The sequence below is a fragment of the Heterodontus francisci genome, chromosome 4, assembly GCF_036365525.1.
Source record: "Heterodontus francisci isolate sHetFra1 chromosome 4, sHetFra1.hap1, whole genome shotgun sequence".
NCBI lineage: Eukaryota > Metazoa > Chordata > Chondrichthyes > Heterodontiformes > Heterodontidae > Heterodontus > Heterodontus francisci.
The window spans coordinates 122,068,381-122,089,686 of record NC_090374.1 but is presented as its reverse complement, the minus strand read 5'-3'; the positions used below and the strand labels follow the sequence as shown (position 1 = coordinate 122,089,686).

General features: G+C 43.5%; 1 protein-coding gene across 2 annotated transcripts in view; it reads left to right on the top strand.

The window, feature by feature from the left end:
• Positions 1-21,306, top strand: part of fancc (FA complementation group C) — a 221,779-nt gene that overhangs the window by 86,081 nt on the left and 114,392 nt on the right. For both annotated transcript variants that reach the window (XM_068030085.1, XM_068030084.1), the window contains exons 5-6: positions 11,632-11,730; positions 16,032-16,096. In XM_068030085.1, the coding sequence (XP_067886186.1) occupies positions 11,632-11,730; positions 16,032-16,096 (164 nt within the window). The remainder of the gene's footprint in view (positions 1-11,631; positions 11,731-16,031; positions 16,097-21,306) is intronic.

Genomic DNA, 21,306 nt, shown 5'->3' with positions numbered 1-21,306 from the left:
CACCCATCCAGGCAAGTGGAGAGTATTCCATCACACTGCTGACTTGTGCCTTTAGATGGTGGACAAGCACTTGGAGACGGGAGGTGAGTTACTCGCCTCAGAGTTCCTAGCGTCTAACCTGCTCTTGTAGCCACAGTATTTATGTGGCTGGTCCAGTTAGTTTCTGGTCAATGATAACCCCCAGGATGTTGATAGTGGGGGATTCAGCAATGGTAATGCCGTTGAACATCAAGGAGAGATGGTTTGATTCTCTCCTGTTTGAGATGGTCATTGCCCGGCACTTGTGTGGCGCAAATGTTACTTGCCACTTATTAGCCCACATCTGGATGTTGTCCAGGTCTTGCTGCATCTGGACATGGGCTGCTTCAATCCCCTCTGCGCAACCTTTGGAGTTCACCAAGGATCTATCCTTGACCTGCTCATCTACATGCTGCCCTTGGCAGTGGCATCTGAAAACATGGATTTGGGTTCCGACGTAGGCTGATGACATCCAGCCCTACCTATCCACCCCCTTTCTTGACAACTCCACTGCCTCCTTTTTCTTTTGACTGCTTCCCTGACATCTAGTCCTGGATGAGCTACAGTTTCTTCCAGTTAAACATTGGGGAAATCAAAGTCATCATTTCTCCCACTGCACAAACCTCATACCCTTGCCACTGATTTGATCTCCCCTCTCAGCTATTATCTTGGGTTGAACCAAACTGTTTGCAACCTTGATCCTGAGCTGCATTTCTGACCCCCTATGCTCTTTATCTCAAAAACTGCTCCTTCCATCTTAGTAACGTTGCCTGTCTCCAACCCTGCCTTCGCCATCTGGTGCAGAAACTGTTGTAGGATTGAGTTTATTTTATTATAGGACTGTTGGAACTTAGTTGTCATATCCTTAAGTATAACGGTTAAATTGTATTCCGTATGTAGCTTATCCACAAAGCATGATGTTAGCTAAAGTTTTGTATACGTGTCGAACAATGATGGAAAAGGTTAATTCAGACTATGTAAAGACCCTTTATTTAAAAGTCATTAGATTGTGAATTACCCCAGGGAGACTGTTAGCTTTTTAACAGGTAAAACACTGTAAACATGTCAAGCCGAATAGCTGTGAAATGGGACTAGCGCATATCAGTTCAGTTTCGTTAAGTGGTCATTGTTGATGAATGAACAGCAAGGAAACAAGAATCGGGAGTCCCCACTGAATGACATTGACCTAAACTAGGCTTAAGGAATCATCATGGAAGGGCAATTAGGTAATGACTGACCAATCAGATGGACAGAAACGGGGTTTTACCTAATATGGCACAGAGCCAAGCTGGGAACAGTGTATAAAATAAGCATTTGTAAAATACTAAGTGCGCATCATCATCAAGAAGAAGAGATGACAAAGACCTCAATCAAGAGACAAGGCGCTCAGTTAACCAGAGGTTGAAGACTGGTGTTCCATTGTGAACACAACTGCTGACCACTGTCCTTTGCTAAGCATCACAATTTTGTGCTTGTTGTGGAAAACTTAATAAAGTCTGTGAAGCTTGTGAAAGCACCCTCGTAGCAGTGTGGTTTTGTAGCTAGTCTGAGCTGGAAGTCCCTTTTAGATCTGCTCTTCCAACTTAATCTGTAATTATAGTTGACCTAAGTCTTACAATTAAATTAAAGCAACTGCCCAATCTTACACTGTCATCCATGGCTTTATGACTTCCAGACTTGACTATTACAATACTCCTCTGGTTGGTTTCCCATTCTTTACATCATCTAAATCTCTGCTGCTTTTATCCAAGCTCACACCAAGTTCCAATCACCCATTATCCCTGTGCTTGATAACCCACGTTGGCTCCTGGTTCCTCCGATATCTCAAATTTAAACTTCTCATCCTCGTGTTCAAATTCCTTCATGGCCTTGCCTTTTCCAATCCCTGTAACCATCTCCAGCCCTACAACCCTCGGAAACTATGCATTTCTCCAACTTTGGCATCTTGTGCATTCCAAAATCCATTCGTTCCACCGTTGGTGGCAGAGCCTTCTGCTGGTTAAGATCTAACCCTCCCTACACCTCTGTCTCTCCACTCATCCTTTCTGACATTTTTTTTTAAAAAATCTCTTTTTTTGAAGCTTTTAGGCACCTGTTCTAATAAGTTTCCTTTGGTTTGGTGTTGAGTTTTGTCTGATTGTGCTCTGTCAAATGGCATGGGATATTTTCTATATTTAAGTTGCGACATAAATGCAAGGTGTTACTTGTTTGGACTCTATGCTGAAAGGTACTAGGGAAAGTTTCAAGTCAATGGAGGATAAGTCACACAGCTGGGCCACTATTGTTGGAAGTTGACATCTCGCAAAGCCGACAGCAATTTCTATTTTTGGACAGGAACCTTTTCATAATCTCCCATCGATAGAATAACAAATAATCTAATTTATGGAAATTTTGTTTTGTTTGTATCGCATAATAAGTGTCTCTAGCATCTCTACAGTCATCAGGGATAGTTTTATTATAAGTTTCTTTTTCTCAGTCTTTTACTTTTCCTCAATCAGCGAAAACATGTTTTTTTTAGTCTGTATAACTAAAGAGAGAGCATAAATAGATTTTCAGCCTATATCCCCCAACCCAACGCTAGAAAGGAGCCTCATACCCCAAGTCTGATATTTCCTGTCCATGGCCCAAGGGCAGTCCTGGCACAGGCCTGTCCTTTGCTAGCAGTAGGGACAGGGAAATTGGAGGCAACTGCAGGCCAACTTGGCGTTGCTGCGATGAACATGGTTGCAATGATCTTCTGGCTGTTGGGGCAGGAAGAGGGGCAAAGAATTGAAAAACGTGCCCACTGCTGTTTTTCAGTCTGTCCTCCAGACACCCTCCACTCAGTGAGGGTTTTAAAGGTAGGAGGCCAACCACAATGCCATCTTTTTTAGTTGTTTGTCTTAAAGGCCTGCTCGGGTCTGCAAATGAAACCCGACCCGAGCCCAACAGAACCATATCCGACCTGAGCCCGATCCGACCTGAGCCCGGCCCGGCCTGAGTCCTTTCATTTTTTCCCGCACCCGACCGAACCCGACTTTATTGAAGAGGTTGTGCTGTACCTTGGATGGAATCGTTCACTGCTGACAAGTGCAGAGTGTTTCCCGCCTTGATGTCCTGGCTGTCACTGTGTCCGACCCGGCCCGACCTGACCCGAGCCCGAATGCTGGACCCCGAAGAGCGACCCGACCCGAACCCGACACATGTCCTGTCTCATCGGATTTGGGTCAGGTAGCCATGCTCTAGTCTGTCTGCTGGGTCGTGCAGCAAGCAGGAGACTCGGAGATTGAGGCAGGAAAGCTGGAGTGCCTGCTCCTGCTTCATTAGAATAATTTCATCTGGCCTCTGCCTAGTGTATGCTAAGGTCAGTTTCTGTGCCCCCAGGAAGGTCCCAGAAATGTCTGTGCAATGTTGAAAGGGTAAAGATCTGGCAGTCAGGCACCTGCCCTTTTTTACTGAGTATTCCCTTAGGCAAGGGCCTGGAAAATGGTTCTTGCTAATCCTTTCCTGTCAGTTTTTTATGTTAGTATGCATTTTAACTTTAGTAAAGCTATGTGATCAAAAAGAAAATTGTGGGATATCGCTTAATACTGACATTTATTGCAGAAAAAATAATTTGACATAAAACTGCCGTTTTATATGTGGCAACTTTATTCTCTTTCATCTCTCCCTCGCTCTACTTGGAGCCAATTAGACAAGACATTACCTTAACCAAACTGTAGAAGGTGCTAGTGTGCTTTTATCATGTTGTATGTACTTTTGCTTGGAGAGGGAATTTATTTCTGTTAGTTTGCCCAGCTCAATGGACATAATTGTAGTAATGGATTGTACTCTGACAACAAATTATATTTATATAGTGCCTTTAATGTAATAAAGCATCCCAAGGTATTTCACAGGAGCATTCTGATGAAAGGTCACACAGACCTGAAACGTTACCTGCTTTTCTCTCCACAGATGCTGCCTGACCAGCATTTTCTGTATATGTGAAAACATGTATGGGTGGTGTAGCTGAGGAGAAGCATGTAGATAAGGAAGAGGAAGGGAAACCAGGTGAGGTAACAGTGTGGGGTAGGGAGAGAACTGCATGGCTGGCCTCGATCTTGGAAGATGGAGTCGATTGGCTTCATGCACGTGGGTTGTGGGAGAGGGTTTTAGAGTACTCAAAGATGATTCTGAAGTAATTATTTTTGGCTAAAAAGTGTGGAACACTGTTGTGCTTGATGTGGTGAAGTCAGAATTGTTAATTGGGCCTGTTGTGTGCAAATTAGGTTCAGATTGATGCCCCTTTGACATGAAGGAGTCAGTTGGGGGCTTTACTGCAGGAATTACAGATAGAAGGTTGTGATTAATTTGCTGGGGATAAGAATTTTGAATACTGAGGTGGGGAGCAACTAAATAGGTTGATAGCAGATGTGTTGTGATGGGTGATGGGCCAAAGATGGTGAAATTGAGAATTTGTGACAGAGCTGGGGAATGTTTCATTCCATGAGAGTAATGGGATTGAAGGAGGATTGAGGGACGTGCGTGGTAAGGGAGATGGGGAAGTGGTCGAAGACTACCTCGTCTGTGATTGAGACTTTAGATGCCGATGACGCGGTCGATGGGATACTCAAGGATATGGGAAAGGAAGTTTAAATGAAGGATGATATTGAGGGAATACAGAAGGATGGAGATAGCGAAGGGGTTAGGCCAGGGAAATGAGGTGGAAGTGGAAACCAGAAAGCTGAGAAGTCAGTCAGTGCAGAGTCTGGGGCAAGTGAGGCGAGAGGACACCTCCTGTCTCTATGAAGTTAATGTGGGATGGCAGCCAACAAAGACATTGAGTTATGTAAGAAATGGAAGAAGTTGAAGTACTATTATTACAACCCCAGGTCTTTGCTGCAAGAGTTCTTAAGGGAACTACCTTCAGCTCAACCATTTTCATCTGGTTCATCAAAGACTTACCCAGCAATCATAAGGTCAGGAGTGGGGTTGTTCACTCATGATTCCAGTGTCCAGCTCCATTTACAATTACCCAGATAATGAATCAGTCCATGTCAGTCTGCCAAAGCCAAGCTTGGGCTGACAAGTGGCAGGTAACATTCATGTCACACAAATGCCAGGTAATGACCATCTTCAACAAGAGAAACCCCAGCCACCATCAACCAATCTTCAATGTCGCCACCATCACAAAGTCCCACACCGTCAATATCTTGAAGGTCATCATTGACCAGAAACTTAAGCATGGTCGGATGCAGTATATTTTTGGATAAAACTTCCTATCAGCCTTGTTGCCCAATTCATCTATGTCAGTTTTGCCTACCTGTGGCATGCAGTGTATTTATACATTTCAATTGTAAAACAATACAGTAATGCATAGCTGGCAGCATGTTTTTTAGCTGGTTCACTGAGATTGGTTTCAAGGTGATTGGTGTTGGTGAAAGAGTAATGAAAGCAAGTTGTAATCCAGCATTTATCCCCCTTTTCAAAGTCCATATTGATGCATCAGTCCAATTGCATCATAAAATCACATAACAGTCCATTAAGTATCTAGTAGAAAATGGTGGAATTATTAGCCTGTCTTTATTCTTGGTTGACTGATCAGTCAGCTGTGACTTTCCAGTGTTACTCATTTACAATATGTGGGTTACCGTCCATCTGCCTTTCTCGTCTTGGTATGACGCAGAAGGTTAACACATCTAGCTGTACAAATCCTGATTTTTTTCAAAACATCGGGGTGCATCCTTGATTGCATTCTTCATCTTTGTTCATTGTAGCTTCAGAATCCAGTAACCTTTGCTTGATAAAGAATTCTCCCTTAAATTGTAGGAAATAGTGAATCGAAGCTAAACATCATCCCTGCACTTTCCTGAAGTGGGAGGTCCTAGATTTTCCATGAGTGATTAGAGTTGACAGCATTCAGATTGTAATTGTCCATAGGCAATGTGCATCTCTGCTTAAAAAAAAATAACTAAGGTACAGCTCAATTTTGGAATGTTTTAATTGGGCAAAAGCAAACAGTTTGTAAAACTTAACTCCTTTAAATTATTATCTTCCTATAGCAGAAAAGTAGCCCTTAATGTGGGAGATTTATGTTCTTGTTAGTGAATGCCCAGACTTTGCCCGATGTATGGTCCCCTGCCTGGGAGAGTTGACTCTACATAACAAAAGCTAGACAGTTCTAATTTGATTATTGCACTGTTTTTCATTCTCCCACCCACATCTCTTCCAGACATTTTTATAGGTAGTTGGATAGGTTCCATATTAATGCTTTGGAGCCAGTATGCCAGGAGCGAGCAAACAGCAAGGATGGTAGGAAGCCTGTTTCTGCTTTAATGCTGGTTTCAGGGACTGCTATTAAAATCATTTACACTGATTCCAACTCTGGCACTGTGGGTGGAATTTTAATCCGTCCACCCAGCAGCAACCAGGTGGGTGGGCAGTTAAAATGCCTTTTGAAACTTACCCCCTCCGATCCTGTTGCCTTCCCATGCATCCTGATATTAACCTATTCGTTTTAGCAGGTGAGCAGGACATCCACTGGAATGTAGCCAGGTCCTGCTTTAAATATGCAGATCGGCTCCGATGATGTCTTCGGGGCTCAACTGGAATCTTAACACCAGGTCTGCACAAGGAGGCCCTTGTGGCTTTTCCACCAGGCCAAAGTTGCCATGAAGAGGATCTGGCCCAGGAGACTCCTTCAAAGGCAAGTTTACTTTTTTGTTGCCTCGTGGGCCAGGAGAAGCAGGACGCTCCTCTGGACCCACCAGCAAATCTTGAATCTTCCATGTCCTGGACCCCCTCAGCCAACCCGCCCTCCTCACACTTGCCTTAGTGCTTCAGGCTGTTGCATCATGTCCCCAGCAGTGGCCATCTGTGATTGAAATCTCACTGCCGCCAGTCAGTTAGCTCCTGCCACCAGTTTTGGGCAAGAGACTGATGCTCATGATGTAGATGAGGTCCAGGAGCTAAATCTCCTCAAGTTCCACTGCCTTCCTGTGGGTTTCAATATTAGTCTGCCCTTTTTAGAAAGCTAACGAGCAAATTCTCTCGGGCCTCATGCTGTTTCCTGTCTGTCCTTGTGCCCCCGCCCCCACTCGCCTATCCAGCTCACGGATAAAATTGACCCCCACATTTCTGTTCAACTTGGTCTTAGTCCTTAAGTCTCTAATTTCTAGTTCGAAGTAAGGAGAGCATGATTACCTATGTGTAAAGTTCATTGGATGCAAAGTTATGTGGATATTTTTAAGTAAAGGTCAGAAGTATCGTTTCTGATCACAATGTACTGGAGTCTGTTTAAGAAAGCAAACAAGACAACTATAGCTAGAAGATGCTGTATTATAACCTCACAAAGCAGTGCATGATTTTATCTGAGACAAATATGATGCATGGAAAGTTTCTAGCCATTGAGTAAAGGATATATATCCAGTGCAACTTCAGTTATGCATGCCAATTGTTGGGGAAATTTTGAGGATGCCGCTAGTAAGTTGGTTACTATTGTTATGAGAGTGCTTCTATTTTTTTGTAAAATATGTTTTTAAGGTCTTATAGTTGAATTATGGACATTCATTCATCTGGAAGCTTGAAGAGATGCTGAACTTTGTATTTTTTTTTAAGGAGGTCACCAGTAGGTGGTCTGGACTTGGCTTGTAAACAAGCCCTTACTGGAAGGCACCTGTTTGCAGATAATTACTACCCAGCTTGCTGTTTTGTCTTGGAGAAGATGTTTACAGAGAAGTGACAGGTCAAGATTTGTAGGGGTCAGGAGGCTTGATTCTTGTGACATTGTTTTGGCTTTGCTTTGGACAGTGATTTGGAGTGTAATCGGCTTGGAAGACAGTTGTTTTTTTCCTGCCAAGGGAACCCAGCTCATCTCTTTTCCTCCCTTTGAAAGAAGCCCTGCGTGTCCAGTCTCCTCTTTCCTTCTGTATTTGAAGCAACCCTGCGTATCGAATATGCGGGAACAGAATCCCCTGTTGCCATACTTCTGCTGTAAGGCCTATCTGAAATCTGTGTTGCTGTATTTCTTGGAAAGCCTATCCAAACTGATCTTCAACATTGCTTGGAAAGAACTGTTCTAGGAAGATCCCAGTGACAGCTGTCTATATGCATTTGGGATGCCAAAAAACAAAGGACGTCTTTCCATTTTTTTTTCTTTGAGAATGAGCAAGTATTCAGCCTAAGTGTTTTTTTTTGTCTTTTTTTTGTACAGAGCTCTAAAACCAAAATCCCTTTTATTTTTCTGGTTAACTTCTGTGTGTGTGAATGTGAGAGAATGTGAGGGGCTAAGGTAAAAAAAGGGAACTGTGTCCAGTCTGTGTGTTTATGCTTTGTGGCCGCAATCTGTGTGTTTATGCTTTTCTTCATTACTGGTTTAGACTTTTGTTTAATAGAGATACAGCACTGAAACAGGCTCTTCGGCCCACCGAGTCTGTGCCGACCATCAACCACCCATTTATACTAATTCTACACTAATCCCATATTCATACCACATCCCCACCTGTCCCTACATTCCCCTACCACCTACCTATACTAGGGGCAATTTATAATGGCCAATTTACCTATCAACTTGCAAGTCTTTGGCTGTGGGAGGAAACCGGAGCACCCGGCGAAAACCGACGCAGATACAGGGAACTCCGCACAGGCAGTACCCAGAATTGAACCCGGGTCGCTGGAGCTGTGAGGTTGCGGTGCTAACCACTGCGCCACTGTGCCGCCCTTATATAATAAACTGATAAATTTATTGTTTATTAAAGAAACCTGGTTGGTGTGTTTTATTCTGGGATCAAAATAAAGTCTACGATTGGCCGTATCGGTAAGTGGGAAAAAAATTAAATATATGTTGTGACCCGTGGAGAAGTGGAACTAGAATAAACAGTGCACTCCTCCTGCCTCGGTCTTAACACTATAAGGTTAATTTTACAAATTTGAACTTCTACTCAATTTGCCCTTTGGGAACTCCTATTTGGAATTTGGGCGCATGCTTCCCATAATTTTCCATCTGTTCGTTTGAAGAATTATACCTTGTATATCAGCATTGGCAGATGAATAATGTTCTAAGCCAAAGCTAATAGGATTTATGATAAATCTGCAACTTGGATTTCTCCCACTTCTCTCCTGAAGGCAATAACATTGTTTCCTTAGCCCTCTGGTATTTTACATAATTGGCAAGTTTTTAATGTATAAGCCTAGATAGTGGGTGTCAGCAGACTATTCAAGCATGGGGTGGGCAAAGAAATAAATAAATAGAAGCTTGTTATTAATAATGGTTCTAATTGAGCAGCTGTGACCAGTGGAGTTACCTCAGCAGTCTTGGGCATCAATCTTCAGATGACTCTCAATGGTAATGACCTCCACAGAAGTATTGTAAATAAAGTCTAAAGCTTTAGTTATGCTGTTAGTGTTACCACCTTTTTTTCATCAGTCATGTGTGACATATGAAGTCGTCCATTATTTGAGTCTCCAAACCTGGCTCATGTATCGGATTACTAAGTCTGCCACAGAGGGTTGATTTGGTCCTGAATTTCCATTGCGTGGTATGTCAATTTTGAGCCACTTTGGTGCCAGTGAACCCCTGCTTGTGTCTGTTTCCTCTTTCGGGAAGAGGAGAATATAATCACCATAGTCATTAGATAACTGACAAGTGCAGATTTGCATCCTTGCTAGGCAGACGGCAGGTACCAGAAGTTCCGTATGGGTGGCAGAAATTCTTTCAGAAATGCCTGGAATGGATAGTACTGCTTTTTGGCTCTATGGTTCAACCCATAGAGTTATGGTTATATTGTTCTTGAATTGGGAAATCTCCGCTCTGCTAATTGACATTTAAATGCATGCATGCTGTCATGTTCACTGGTATCTGACTGCTGGTAAAATTTCTAATGCTAGGGAAGACTGAGAATAATCATTGTTTTCTCCTTCTAGAAGGTGGTTTAGTGAACTGCCTCGGTTATTTCAAATTTTAGATTTTTAAATTAGCTTTACATCAATTGCAGTTCAGCTGCCTCTATTGTTCACTAATGGGGCTGAATTCTACAGCGGGTGAAAACAATGGCAGCCCGCCTTTGCGGGCCACACGCCAAAGAGCCGCCACGATTCCTCATTTAAATAGCCGGGCAGGCTGCACCCCCCCCACCCCCTTGATCATGTGGAGGCGTGGGCTGTCTGTCCCTGGCAATGTCATCAGCTGCCTATGTGCAGGCGTTGATGCCATTTTTAAAGGGCCGTTAGCCCTACCGGTAAATTAAAATATTTAAAGGGAGATTAAATGAAATTAAATAAATACATCTCTTTTGCCCTTCTCACACCTCCCAATAACAAATTAATTATTTGCCCTTCCAGCTCCAAAACACTTTACCATCTGTTCTTCCCGCTCCCCCCAACACAAAGCACAAACTTTAAACTATAACCCTTTCCACCATCCCCTACACCCATGACGTTAATTTGACCCCGTCTCCCGTCTCCCCTTGCCCCTCCCTCCCGCACTGAGAAACTTATCTACTTACTACCTCTCTCCCCCCCCCCCCCCCCCCAAGCCGCCCCATACCCCGCGCACCAGTGTTCCACCTTGTTTCCTTGGACAGGGATCTGAAGGCATGGCAGTGCCAGCCGCCAGTGTGAAGACTGCGGTGGGACTTCAAGAGGGGACAGGATAGTAATTATGCAGGTAGTTTAATTTATTTCAATATTTAAATGGCGGTCCCGTCACCGAGCTGTGGGGGTTGGAGGTTGGGTGGGTTGGGGGGGGGTGCCACGAGGCCTTGCCGCTGCCGGCAACATCGGGCTGGGCCCTGCCGGCGCTGAGGTTCACTTCTTCCAGCACCCCCCCCAACCAGCCCCCCGCCACGGATCCTGATGTCGAGGGCTGTATAAAATTCAGCCCATGGTGTCATTTGTTATATTAGGTGAAGATATACTCTTGAGTTTTTCAGTAAAATCCATGTTTGAATTTTCTCATCAACAACTTGCATTTATATAGCCTCTTTAACACAGTAAAACATCTCTAGGCGGTTCTCAATTTTTCATTTCAATATCTCACTATATTCACAATCATCACTCGGATACTATTTATCACAGAAATATCAATCATAAATCTGGAAGATTTCAGAATAGTGGTTCTGCAACAGCCCGGTCACATCGTGAAGGTTTGGTTTATGACATTTCTGTTCTAATTTGATCTCAAATCCTATAAACATCCCACTTGTGCAGCACATCCTGCTTTAATTGTGATCTGTTGCTTACCTACAGATAATACTAAAATCCAAATGATTTTCCAGAAATTCCCTACAGTCCACCTTCAGTGATATCACTGACAATACCAGCCCTAATTATGCATTTCAACCTCCAGACCCATATACTTTGTAAATTTGTTTTCAAATGCTTGCTTCCAGCCACTTCTCACATAGCATGGTCAGTTCTCGACGTAGCAATTTCTTATAAGGTCTGGTCACAGAGTGTTTGAGCAGAGATTAAAGTATCAATTTGTTTTTAAGTTTTAGCGAATTAAGATTTACTTTTTGATTTCATCATGTTATTGAGCCAGTTCCTACATTCTGTATAATCTCAATGAATTTGGATTGGTTTAGTATCATTTTTGTGTATACATTAATATTGAATTGCATGCTTGCTATTAACTTAATTTTTCTTTTTAACAAAAAGAGTTTGCTGCAGAGTCTGACTGGTGTAGATCATGGAGCAAGAAGTGTTATTCAGAGTTTACATTACCCAGAGGAATACCATTCTAAATTGTTGAAAAATGTAAGTAAAATAATAGTACCTTTTCAGGTACTGTTTATATGTAGCCCCAAATTGCCTTTTTGTTTTTGTTGTGAAAATAGCATAATTTGGGTTGTTGTAGATGTGAAAAAGACACATTGTACAGCGAGCTCGCCACTGGTATCAGATTCACTGGCTGTCCATGTCTCCGCTTTAAAGACGTCTGCAAATGCGACATGAAGTCCTGTGACATTGATCACAAGTCGTGGGAGTCAGTTGCCAGCGATCGCCAGAGCTGGCGGGCAGCCATAAAGGCGGGGCTAAAGTGTGGCGAGTCGAAGAGACTTAGCAGTTGGCAGGAAAAAAGACAGAGGCGCAAGGGGAGAGCCAACTGTGTAACAGCCCCGACAAACAAATTTTTCTGCAGCACCTGTGGAAGAGCCTGTCACTCTAGAATTGACCTTTATAGCCACTCCAGGCGCTGCTCCACAAATCACTGACCACCTCCAGGCGCTTACCCATTGTCTCCCGAGACAAGGAGGCCAAAGAAGAAGATGTGAAATGGGCTAGGAAACCATTACACTGCGCTCTTGCACCTTTTATCCACTGGCGTAAAATTCTGCCAAAAGTGGGGACAGTTGCATAATAAGCCTGACCACATATAGTCCTTAGCAATGCTGGACTCTTGTATGTCACTGTTGTTGGCGTTGCCAAGGACCATGGGGTTGGGGTTATATTTCAAATGTTAAGTTTCTGTAAGATGTTCCTTTTGTATTAAGGCAATTGTTCGAAAGTCAAAAATTTGCAACTTTTGGAATTCTTTCAAAATCTTTGGCCAGCACAACTAACTTATCTATGCTGTGGCAAAGGCTCAAAGGAAAGAAAGACATTTTAAAAATCTTTTTGAAATGTATTTTAGACTGAGTGTTGGAAAAACATAGAACTGTACAAATGGGGGAACCATAGCTTACATGTTAATCCAGGTGTGAGGAATTAATTAATACCTCATCCATTTTATCCATTATTTCTGCCCTTTGTTGTCCCTTACTACTTTTCTGGTTTTCTTGCCTACCTAGCCTTCCACTTTTTAAAAATTACCTTCTATTAACATAATCCACAGCAGCCTCACACACCTTAGCCACTTAACTAAATTCTTCATGCCTTGTTGAAGACTACCTGAAGTTGGTGAAAAACCAAAAGTAATTTTTAAAAAAAGCATTAGCTTAGTTAACTATGGCTAATTTATTACCTTTCAGCATACAGCACTTTCACTTTGGCAGGATTCCACTGGCTGCTTTGAGACAAAAACACCAAGTGGATAGGCATACCCTCTCAGCACTCGCTCAATTCATCCTTTCATCTTGGATTTCTGTTCCAAGTTGTTCAAATTCCATTTAATTTACTTCAACTTTTCTTTATTCTACCTTTGCCATTCTGGAAACAAATATTAATTTTACTATGGGGACAGAAAAGGGTCTTTTTCAATTAAATTTCACATGAAAAATGATTTTAGAAAATAGTTTCTGTATTTTTTCCCTTTCCATGGGGGCTAGTCTGAGGTTTCTTGTCTTCAAACAACACATTTGATGATTAACTGCGCCGTGGCAAGGTCAGCAGTCATTCTCCAAGAGCCGTGCGTACTATAACTGATTTCCCTGGGGATATCTGTAAGGTAGCCACTTGGACTCCTTCACCAAGCATTATCGCTGTAACTTTTTTTGCTAAGAAAAGTGTACAATTTGGTAGAGAAGTTTTCCATTCCAACCCAAATGTTGAGCACTGTTCTGGAATAGTAAACTCTGAAATTGGTGTAATGAAGAGCACAGCTAGATTACTTGCTTTGAGACGTGGTACTTATAAGGCGCATTTTCCTCTAATGTATTTTACGGTTATACAAAGTTCTGGTCAGACTGCATCAGGAGGATTCATTCAGTTAACTGCACTTCAGCAAGGATGTATTGGCCTTGGAGAATTCACCAGAATGATATTGGAGCCAAAAGGATTTAATTATGAGGATGGGTTGCACAGAGTAGGCTTGTATTTCCTTGAGTGTAGAAGATTATGGAGTGATACAATTGAGGTGTTTAAGTTGATTAAAAGATTTGATAGGGGGTAGAGAGAAACTATTTCCTGTGGTGGAGAAGTCTAAAGCGAGGGGCCATAACCTTTAAGTAAGAACTAGGCTGTTCAGGGCGATGTTGGGTTACAATTCTTCACAAAGGGTAGTAGAAATCTGTCACATTCTCCTCCACAAAGTTGTTGAGACGAGGTCATTTGAAAATGTCAAAACTGACATTGATTTTTCTTTTGTTGGGCAAGGCTATTGAGGGATATGAAAACCAGGTAGGTAGATGGAGTTAAGATTCAGATCAGTCATGATATAATTGAATAATGGAACAGGCTCAAGAGGCTGAATGGCCTACTCTTGTTCCCATGTTCCTGTTGTTGCCTCCACTTCCAAAGTGTGTTACTCTTGTCCAGATTCATGAGCCATGTATTTAACTTCTATACCATTAATGTGGCCCAGAGCACCCTTGGCACAGGCCTGTTTCCTGGCTGGGCCTAGTACCTGCAGAAGAAGCAGGAATTTTAAACTGAGTTGCCTAATGTGTTCTCCTTGGAAAGTGAGGCCAGAGGCTGTGCACACTGACTCCTGCCTCATGAATGTGGCTGTGATGAATTGGTGCCTATTGCAGGCATAGACCCACCTCTGCCTCTCCCCACCCTTCAGAAGCTCCAGCAATTATGGGATAATGTAAAACCGAAACAGATCTGGGTTGCCTTCATCAAAAAAGCGCAGACAGGTTTTCTTAAATTTCAACTTTTCTTGTTTAAACCCATTAAACTTGAACTTAAACTCTAATTTGGTTGACACCTACGGATACACGACGCACCCACGCTGGCATGCTTACGCGATACACACATGCAAATAGAGACAGAAAAGAGCAGAAGGAAAATAAAGTGGAAAAGTTTGAGGCAATATCTGAAGAGTTTTTGTTACGGTTCTTCGAGTTTACTGTAGAGTCCTTTATTGTAGGTAGATCTTTTTGTTGGGGCCCAGTATTCTTCTTAAACCTTGTTCGCTGTAGGAGGCTTTTCTCTCCTGAGGTGCATGTGTCTTTAGTGGATTCAGAGGCTTGCATGAAAGAGATGGGAGCAGATGGGAAAGATCTTCTCAGTCTAGGAGCAAACAGTCTTTCTCAGTTCAAACTCTCTGGGGCTGGTTCAAAAGACCCCTGGAACAGCCAGTTAGTCATGTGACCAGCTGGTCCAACCAGTCCTGGCCCCTGTGGATGCGCTTCCCTACCCCCTCATTGTCTGGTGATCAACATCCATTGTGGGTTGAATGTGTCAGGGAATGGTCCTTTGTCTACACGAGCACCGTCTGTTAATATGAAAATGTCTTTTCCAGCCACGGCTGATCTGTTTAACAAGTCATTTCCTTGCTCCAGTAACAGTTTAAAATCAATGTTCATGACAAAATGAATGTGCCTCATTCTTGGCAGGTGGGGGCCTAGCATGACAGGGTGCAGAAAAAATTTACGAGAATTATTCCAGAGAGAAGGGACTTCACTTGCATGGATATATTGGAGAAGCTGGGGTTATTCTCCTTAGCTAAGAGAAGCGGCGCAGTAGTTAGCACCGCAGCCTCACAGCTCCAGGGACCCGGGTTCGATTCTGGTACTGCCTGTGTGGAGTTTGCAAGTTCTCCCTGTGACCGCGTGGGTTTTCGCCGGGTGCTCCGGTTTCCTCCCACAGCCAAAGACTTGCAGGTGATAGGTAAATTGGCCGTTGTAAATTGCCCCTAGTGTAGGTAGGTGGTAGGGAATATGGGATTGCTGTAGGGTTAGTATAAGTGGGTGGTTCTTGGTCGGCACAGATTCGGTGGGCCGAAGGGCCTGTTTCAGTGCTGTATCTCTAAATAAATTTTAAAAAAATAAGGTTGAGACGAGATTTGATAGAGGTGTTCAAAATCATGAAGGGTCCAGACAAGAGTAGATAGACGGAAACTGTTTCCATTGGTGGAAGGGTTGAGAACCAATGGCCACAGATTTAAACTGATTGGCAAAATGAGGAAAAATTTTCTCGTGCAGTGAGTGGTTAGGATCTGGAATGCAGTGCCCGAAAGATGAGAAGATTAGTGGAGGCTGATTTTTTTTTTTATTGGCTACGCTTTCTGATTGTTTCTTCCTTTTTATATGTAACTTGCAGTATTTATTATGCCACGATGGAAAACTATTTAACACTGGAGAGTCTGAGTGAAATCCACTTTGTGGTTAAGGAAGTTTGATAGCTCAGGATATGTTTTTTTATTGTTTTTGATTACCATTTTTTTCTTCCAGATGGTCGTCTCTTTGGTTAAGGAACTTCAAGGCTATCAGTGTGATGGAAGTTCCATGTTTCTAAGGTAGGTTTGAGACATAATGTGAAATTATTTAAATGCACATCTCAATAAACAGTGATCACTTTTATATTTACTAAAGATTACAATTTAAAATCTAGGCCAAGTTTCACCATGCTAAATCTTTCAGCCCTCTTAATAGAGGGAGAAATTCATGTACTGATAATGTAATAGGATGTGTTCATATTGCTAGTTTAGCTTCAGTGTAAACCTGATTTTGGAGAGATGTGCGATGAAGCACCCTGGAGAGGTGACACTGCATGGTATATAACCCCACTGTTATGTTAAATCTTGTACACTGAGTGCCTAGAGGCACTATTTAAACCTACTTGACATTGGTTTAAATGTCTTTACTGGGTGCAGTGGGGAGAATCCCTGTTCTCTAAAGATTTGAACTGTAACAGAGTTTTATTCGTTCGTGGGACGTGAGCGTTGCTGGTTAGGGCAGCATTTATTGCCCATCCCGAATTGCACGAGAAGGTGGCGGTGAGTCGCTGCTTTGAACCGCTGCAGTCCATGTAGGGTGGTAGGTACACCAACAGTGCAGTTAAGAAAGGAGTTCTGGGATTTTGACCCAGCACAGTGAAGAAACGGCAATATAGTTCCAAGTCAGAATGGTGTGTGGCTTGGAGGGGATGGTGGTGTTCCCATGCATCTGCTGCCCTTGTCCTTCTAGGTGGTAGAGGCCACAGGTTTGAAAGGTGCTGTTGAAGGAGCCGTGCTGTGTTTCTGCTGTACATCTTGTAGATGGTACACACTGCATCGGTGGTGGAGGGAGTGCCAATCAAGTGGGCTGCTTTGTCCTGGATGGTGTCAAGCTTCTTATGTGTGGTTGGAGCTGCAGCCATCCAGGCAATTGGAGAGTATTCCATCATACTCCTAACTTGTGCCTTGTAGGAGGCTTTGGGGAGTCAGGAGGTGAGTTACTCACCGTTGGATTCCTAGCCTCTGACCTGCTCCTGTAGTCACGTTATTTATGTGGCTGCTGCAGTTCAGTTTCTGGTCAATGGTAACTCCCAGGGTGTTGATAGTGGGGGATTCAGTGATCATAATAGCATTGAGCATCAAGGGGAAATGGTTAGATTCTTTCTTGTTGGAGATGGCCATTGCCTGGCACTTAAGTGGCGTGAATGTTACTTGCCACTTATCCAGCCCAAGCCTGGATATTTTCCAGGTCTTGCTGCATTTCTACATGGACTGCTTCAGCATCTGAGGTGTTGCGAATGGTGCTGAACATTGTGCAATCATCTGCGAACATCCCCATTTCTGATCTTATGATTGAAGGAAGGTGAAGGAGTAGCTGAAGATTTGATTTTTGATTTGATTTAGAGATACAGCACTGAAACAGGCCCTTCGGCCCACCGAGTCTGTGCCGACCATTAACCACCCATTTATACTAATCCTACACTAATCCCATATTCCTACCACATCCTCACCTGTCCCTATACTACCCTATCACCTACCTATACTAGGGGCAATTTATAATGGCCAATTTACCTATCAACCTGCAAGTCTTTTGGCTGTGGGAGGAAACAGGAGCACCCGGAGGAAACTCACGCAGACACAGGGAGAACTTGCAAATTCCACACAGGCAGTACCCAGAATTGAACCCGGGTCGCTGGACCTGTGAGGCTGCAGTGCTAACCACTGCGCCACTGTGCCGCCCCTAGGCCCCTGTTTGGGCCTAGGACACTACCCTGAGGAACTCCTGCAGTGATATCCTGGAGATGAGATGGTTGTCCTCCAACAACCACAACCATCTTCCTTTGCGCTAGGTAAGACTCCAACCAGTGGAGAGTTTTCCCTGATTTCCATTGACTCCAGTTTTGCTAGGGCTCTTTGATGCCATACTCGATCAAATGCTGCCTTGATGTTGAGGGCAGTGACTCTCACCTCACCTCTTGAATTTAGCTATCTTGTCTATGTTTGAACAAAGGCTGTAATGAGGTCAGGAGCTGAGTGGCCCTGGTGGAACCCAAACTGAGCGTCACTGAGCAGGTTATTGCTAAGCAAGTGCCGCTTGATAACACTGTTGATGCCACCTTCATCACTTTGCTGATGATTGAGAGTAGACTGATGGGGCGGTAATTGGCCGGGTTGGACCTGTCTTGCTTTTGGTGTACAGGACATACCTGGACAATTTTCCACATTGTAGATGCCAGTGTTGTAGCTGCACTGGAACAGCTTGGTTAGGGGTGCAGCAAGTTCTGGAGCACACGTCTTCAGTACTCTTCCTGGAATATTGTCAGGGCCCATAGCCTTTGCAGTATCCAGTGCCTTCAGTCGTTTCTTGATGTCACGTGGAGTGAATCGAGTTGGCTAAAGACTGGCATCTGCGATGCTGGGGAGTTCAGGTGGCGGCCCAGATGGATCATCCATTCGGCACTTCTGGCTGAAGATTGTTGCAAATGCTTCAGCCTTATATTTAGCACTGATGTGCTGGGCTCCCCCATCATTGAGGATGAGAATATTTGTGGAGCCACCTCCTCCAGTTAGTTGCTTAATTGTCCACCACCATTCACACCTGGATGTGGCAGGACAGCGGAGCTTCGATCTGATCCGTTGGTTATGGGATCGCTTAGCTCTGTCTATCGCATGCTGCTTATGCAGTTTGGCATGCAAGTAGTCTTGGCTTGTAGCTTCACCAGGTTGACACCTCGTTTTGAGGTATGCCTGGTGCTGCTCCTGGTATGCCCTCCTGCACTCTTCATTGAACCAGGGTTGGTCCCCCGGCTTGATGGTAATGGTAGAGTGGCGAATATGCTGGGCCATGAGGTTACAGATTGTAGTCGAGTACAATTCTGCTGCGGCTGATCGCCTACTGCGCCTCATGAATGCCCAGTTTTGCATTGCTAGATCTGTTCGAAATCTATCCCATTTAGCACAGTGGTCGTGCCACACAACATGATGGAGGGTATCCTCAATGTGAAGACGGGACTTTGTTTCCACAACGACTGTGCGGTGGTCACTGCTACCAATACTGTCATGGACAGATGCATCTGCGGCAGGTGGATTGGTGAGGCCAAGGTCAAGTATGTTTTTACCTCTTGTTGGTTCTCTCACCAGCTGCCACAGACCCAGTCTAGCAGATATGTCCTTTAGGACTTGCCAGCTCGGTCAGTCGTGGTGCTATTGAGCCACTCTTGGTGATAGACATTGAAATCCCCCACCCAGAGTACATTCTGTGCTCTGCCACCCTCAGTGCTTCCTCCAAGTGGTGTTCAATATGGAGGAGTACTGATTCATCAGCTGGGGGGGGGGGGGGGGGGTGGTTGGTGGCAGTAGGTGGTAATCAGCAGGAGGTTTTCTTGCCCATGTTTGACCTGATGCCATGAGACCATGAGGTCCAGAGTCAATGTTGAGGATTCCCAGAGCAACTCCCTCCTGACTGTATAGCACTGTGCCACCACCTCTGCTGGGTCTGTCCTGCTGGTGGGACAGGACATACCCAGTGATGATGGTGTCTGGGACATTGTCTGTCAGGTCCGATTTGGTGAGTATGACTGTCAGGCTGTTGCTTGACTAGTCTGTGGGACAGTTCTCCCAACTTTGGCACATGTCCCCAGATGGTAGTAAGGGTTGACAGGGCTGGGTTTCCAGTGCCTAGGTCGATGCCGGGCGGTCCAGTTTCATTCCTTATTGATGTCGTAGCGGTTTGATACAATAGAGAGAGGTTGGGTCAACCACATTGCTGTGTGTCTGGAGTCACATGTAGGCCAGACCAGATAAGGACAGCAGATTTCCTTCCCTAAAGGACATTAGTGAACCAGATGGGTTTTTACAACAATCGACAATGGTTTCATGGCCATCATTAAACTAGCTTTTCATTTCAGATTTATTAATTGAATTCAAATTTCACCTTCTGCCATGGTGGGATTCGAACCCATGTCCCCAGAGCAATACCCTGGGTCTCTGGGTTACTAGTCCAGTGACAATACCACAACGCCTCCGCCTCCCCAGCATTATCATGAATAGAACCAATCATTTCTATGTTCAGAAAACATGGCTTCAGTTTATCCTAAACAATGCTTTTATTTTAATACAGAAGTATACATATTGCTCCCACTATTCCTTAGATTAGTATATTCCGCTATAGATGAAGGGGTGGACAGGTTAGCTACTCTTAAAACCTCCATTCATACCGCTCTGTGGTTGAATATTAGGAAGTGCCTGAAGAACAGTGAAGCTTCCCCCTCGCTCCACGAACGTTGCCATTTTGTATCTTCCTGTAGCACCTTGGCTTCAGTTGGAACTTGCGATGCAGATCTTCGAGTGTGAACCAGCATTTTGTCATTACATGGTGCAGTTTGTTGATGCCCCCGGCAAAAAAGGAGCTTGTTAATAGGGCATTTATTGGATATTATTAAATCTGGTCATACAATGCACTAACCTGTTATTCCTTATTTTGTAATTGCCATTGTATTTAAAACTGTATAAACTACAGAAAATTGGTTTAGAACAAAATCCATAACAATTATTTTGATTTTTTAAGTTGTTTATAAATCAAGATGCTTGCTATGCATTTTTCCTGAAGCAATGTTCTCTATAATAATTACTAATAATTCTGAATAATTCAAAGAAGGAATTTGCATTTTTCTGGTGCCTTATCACGTCTGTGGCAAAGGACTTCATATACCAAAGATTTTTAAATTTTATTTAATAAGGGATAACTGGGGACATAAAACTCCGTTTATAATTAAAAAACACTATTATCATTATACCCAGGTATAGTTATAGGTTCCGTCACAAGTTTTTTTTTGCAATGCAATAATTCCAACTAGTTTGTGGTGTTGTGTCTATAGAAATTCTGTCTCATTTTAAGGAGAAAGGATCTCATCAGGATTAATTTCTATAGTTTCTTAGGACACAGCGTCTGCAACAACAAAGCCAGTAACACACACTGTGCCTAGCTGGAGGCTTGGCACTCTAGCAAATGCTCCCTTCCAGTATTTCACGAGTGTTAATGAAGAGCAAGATCAAGTTGTACCCCTCCTACACTATTTTTTTTAAGTTATGGTAATGGAACAACTGGCTGTTTTTAAAACTACTCAGTTAGAAACAAAAATGACTGTAATCTTAGTATTTCCAGTGACTCAATGCTAGGAGACATTAATCATTTAGCGGTGTTTTTCAAAAACTTCTCTTTGCCAAACAAGTAGTTTTAATAGCTTAACAGAGTTTGATTTATGCCACATATGCACTGTGCAGAACAGCAT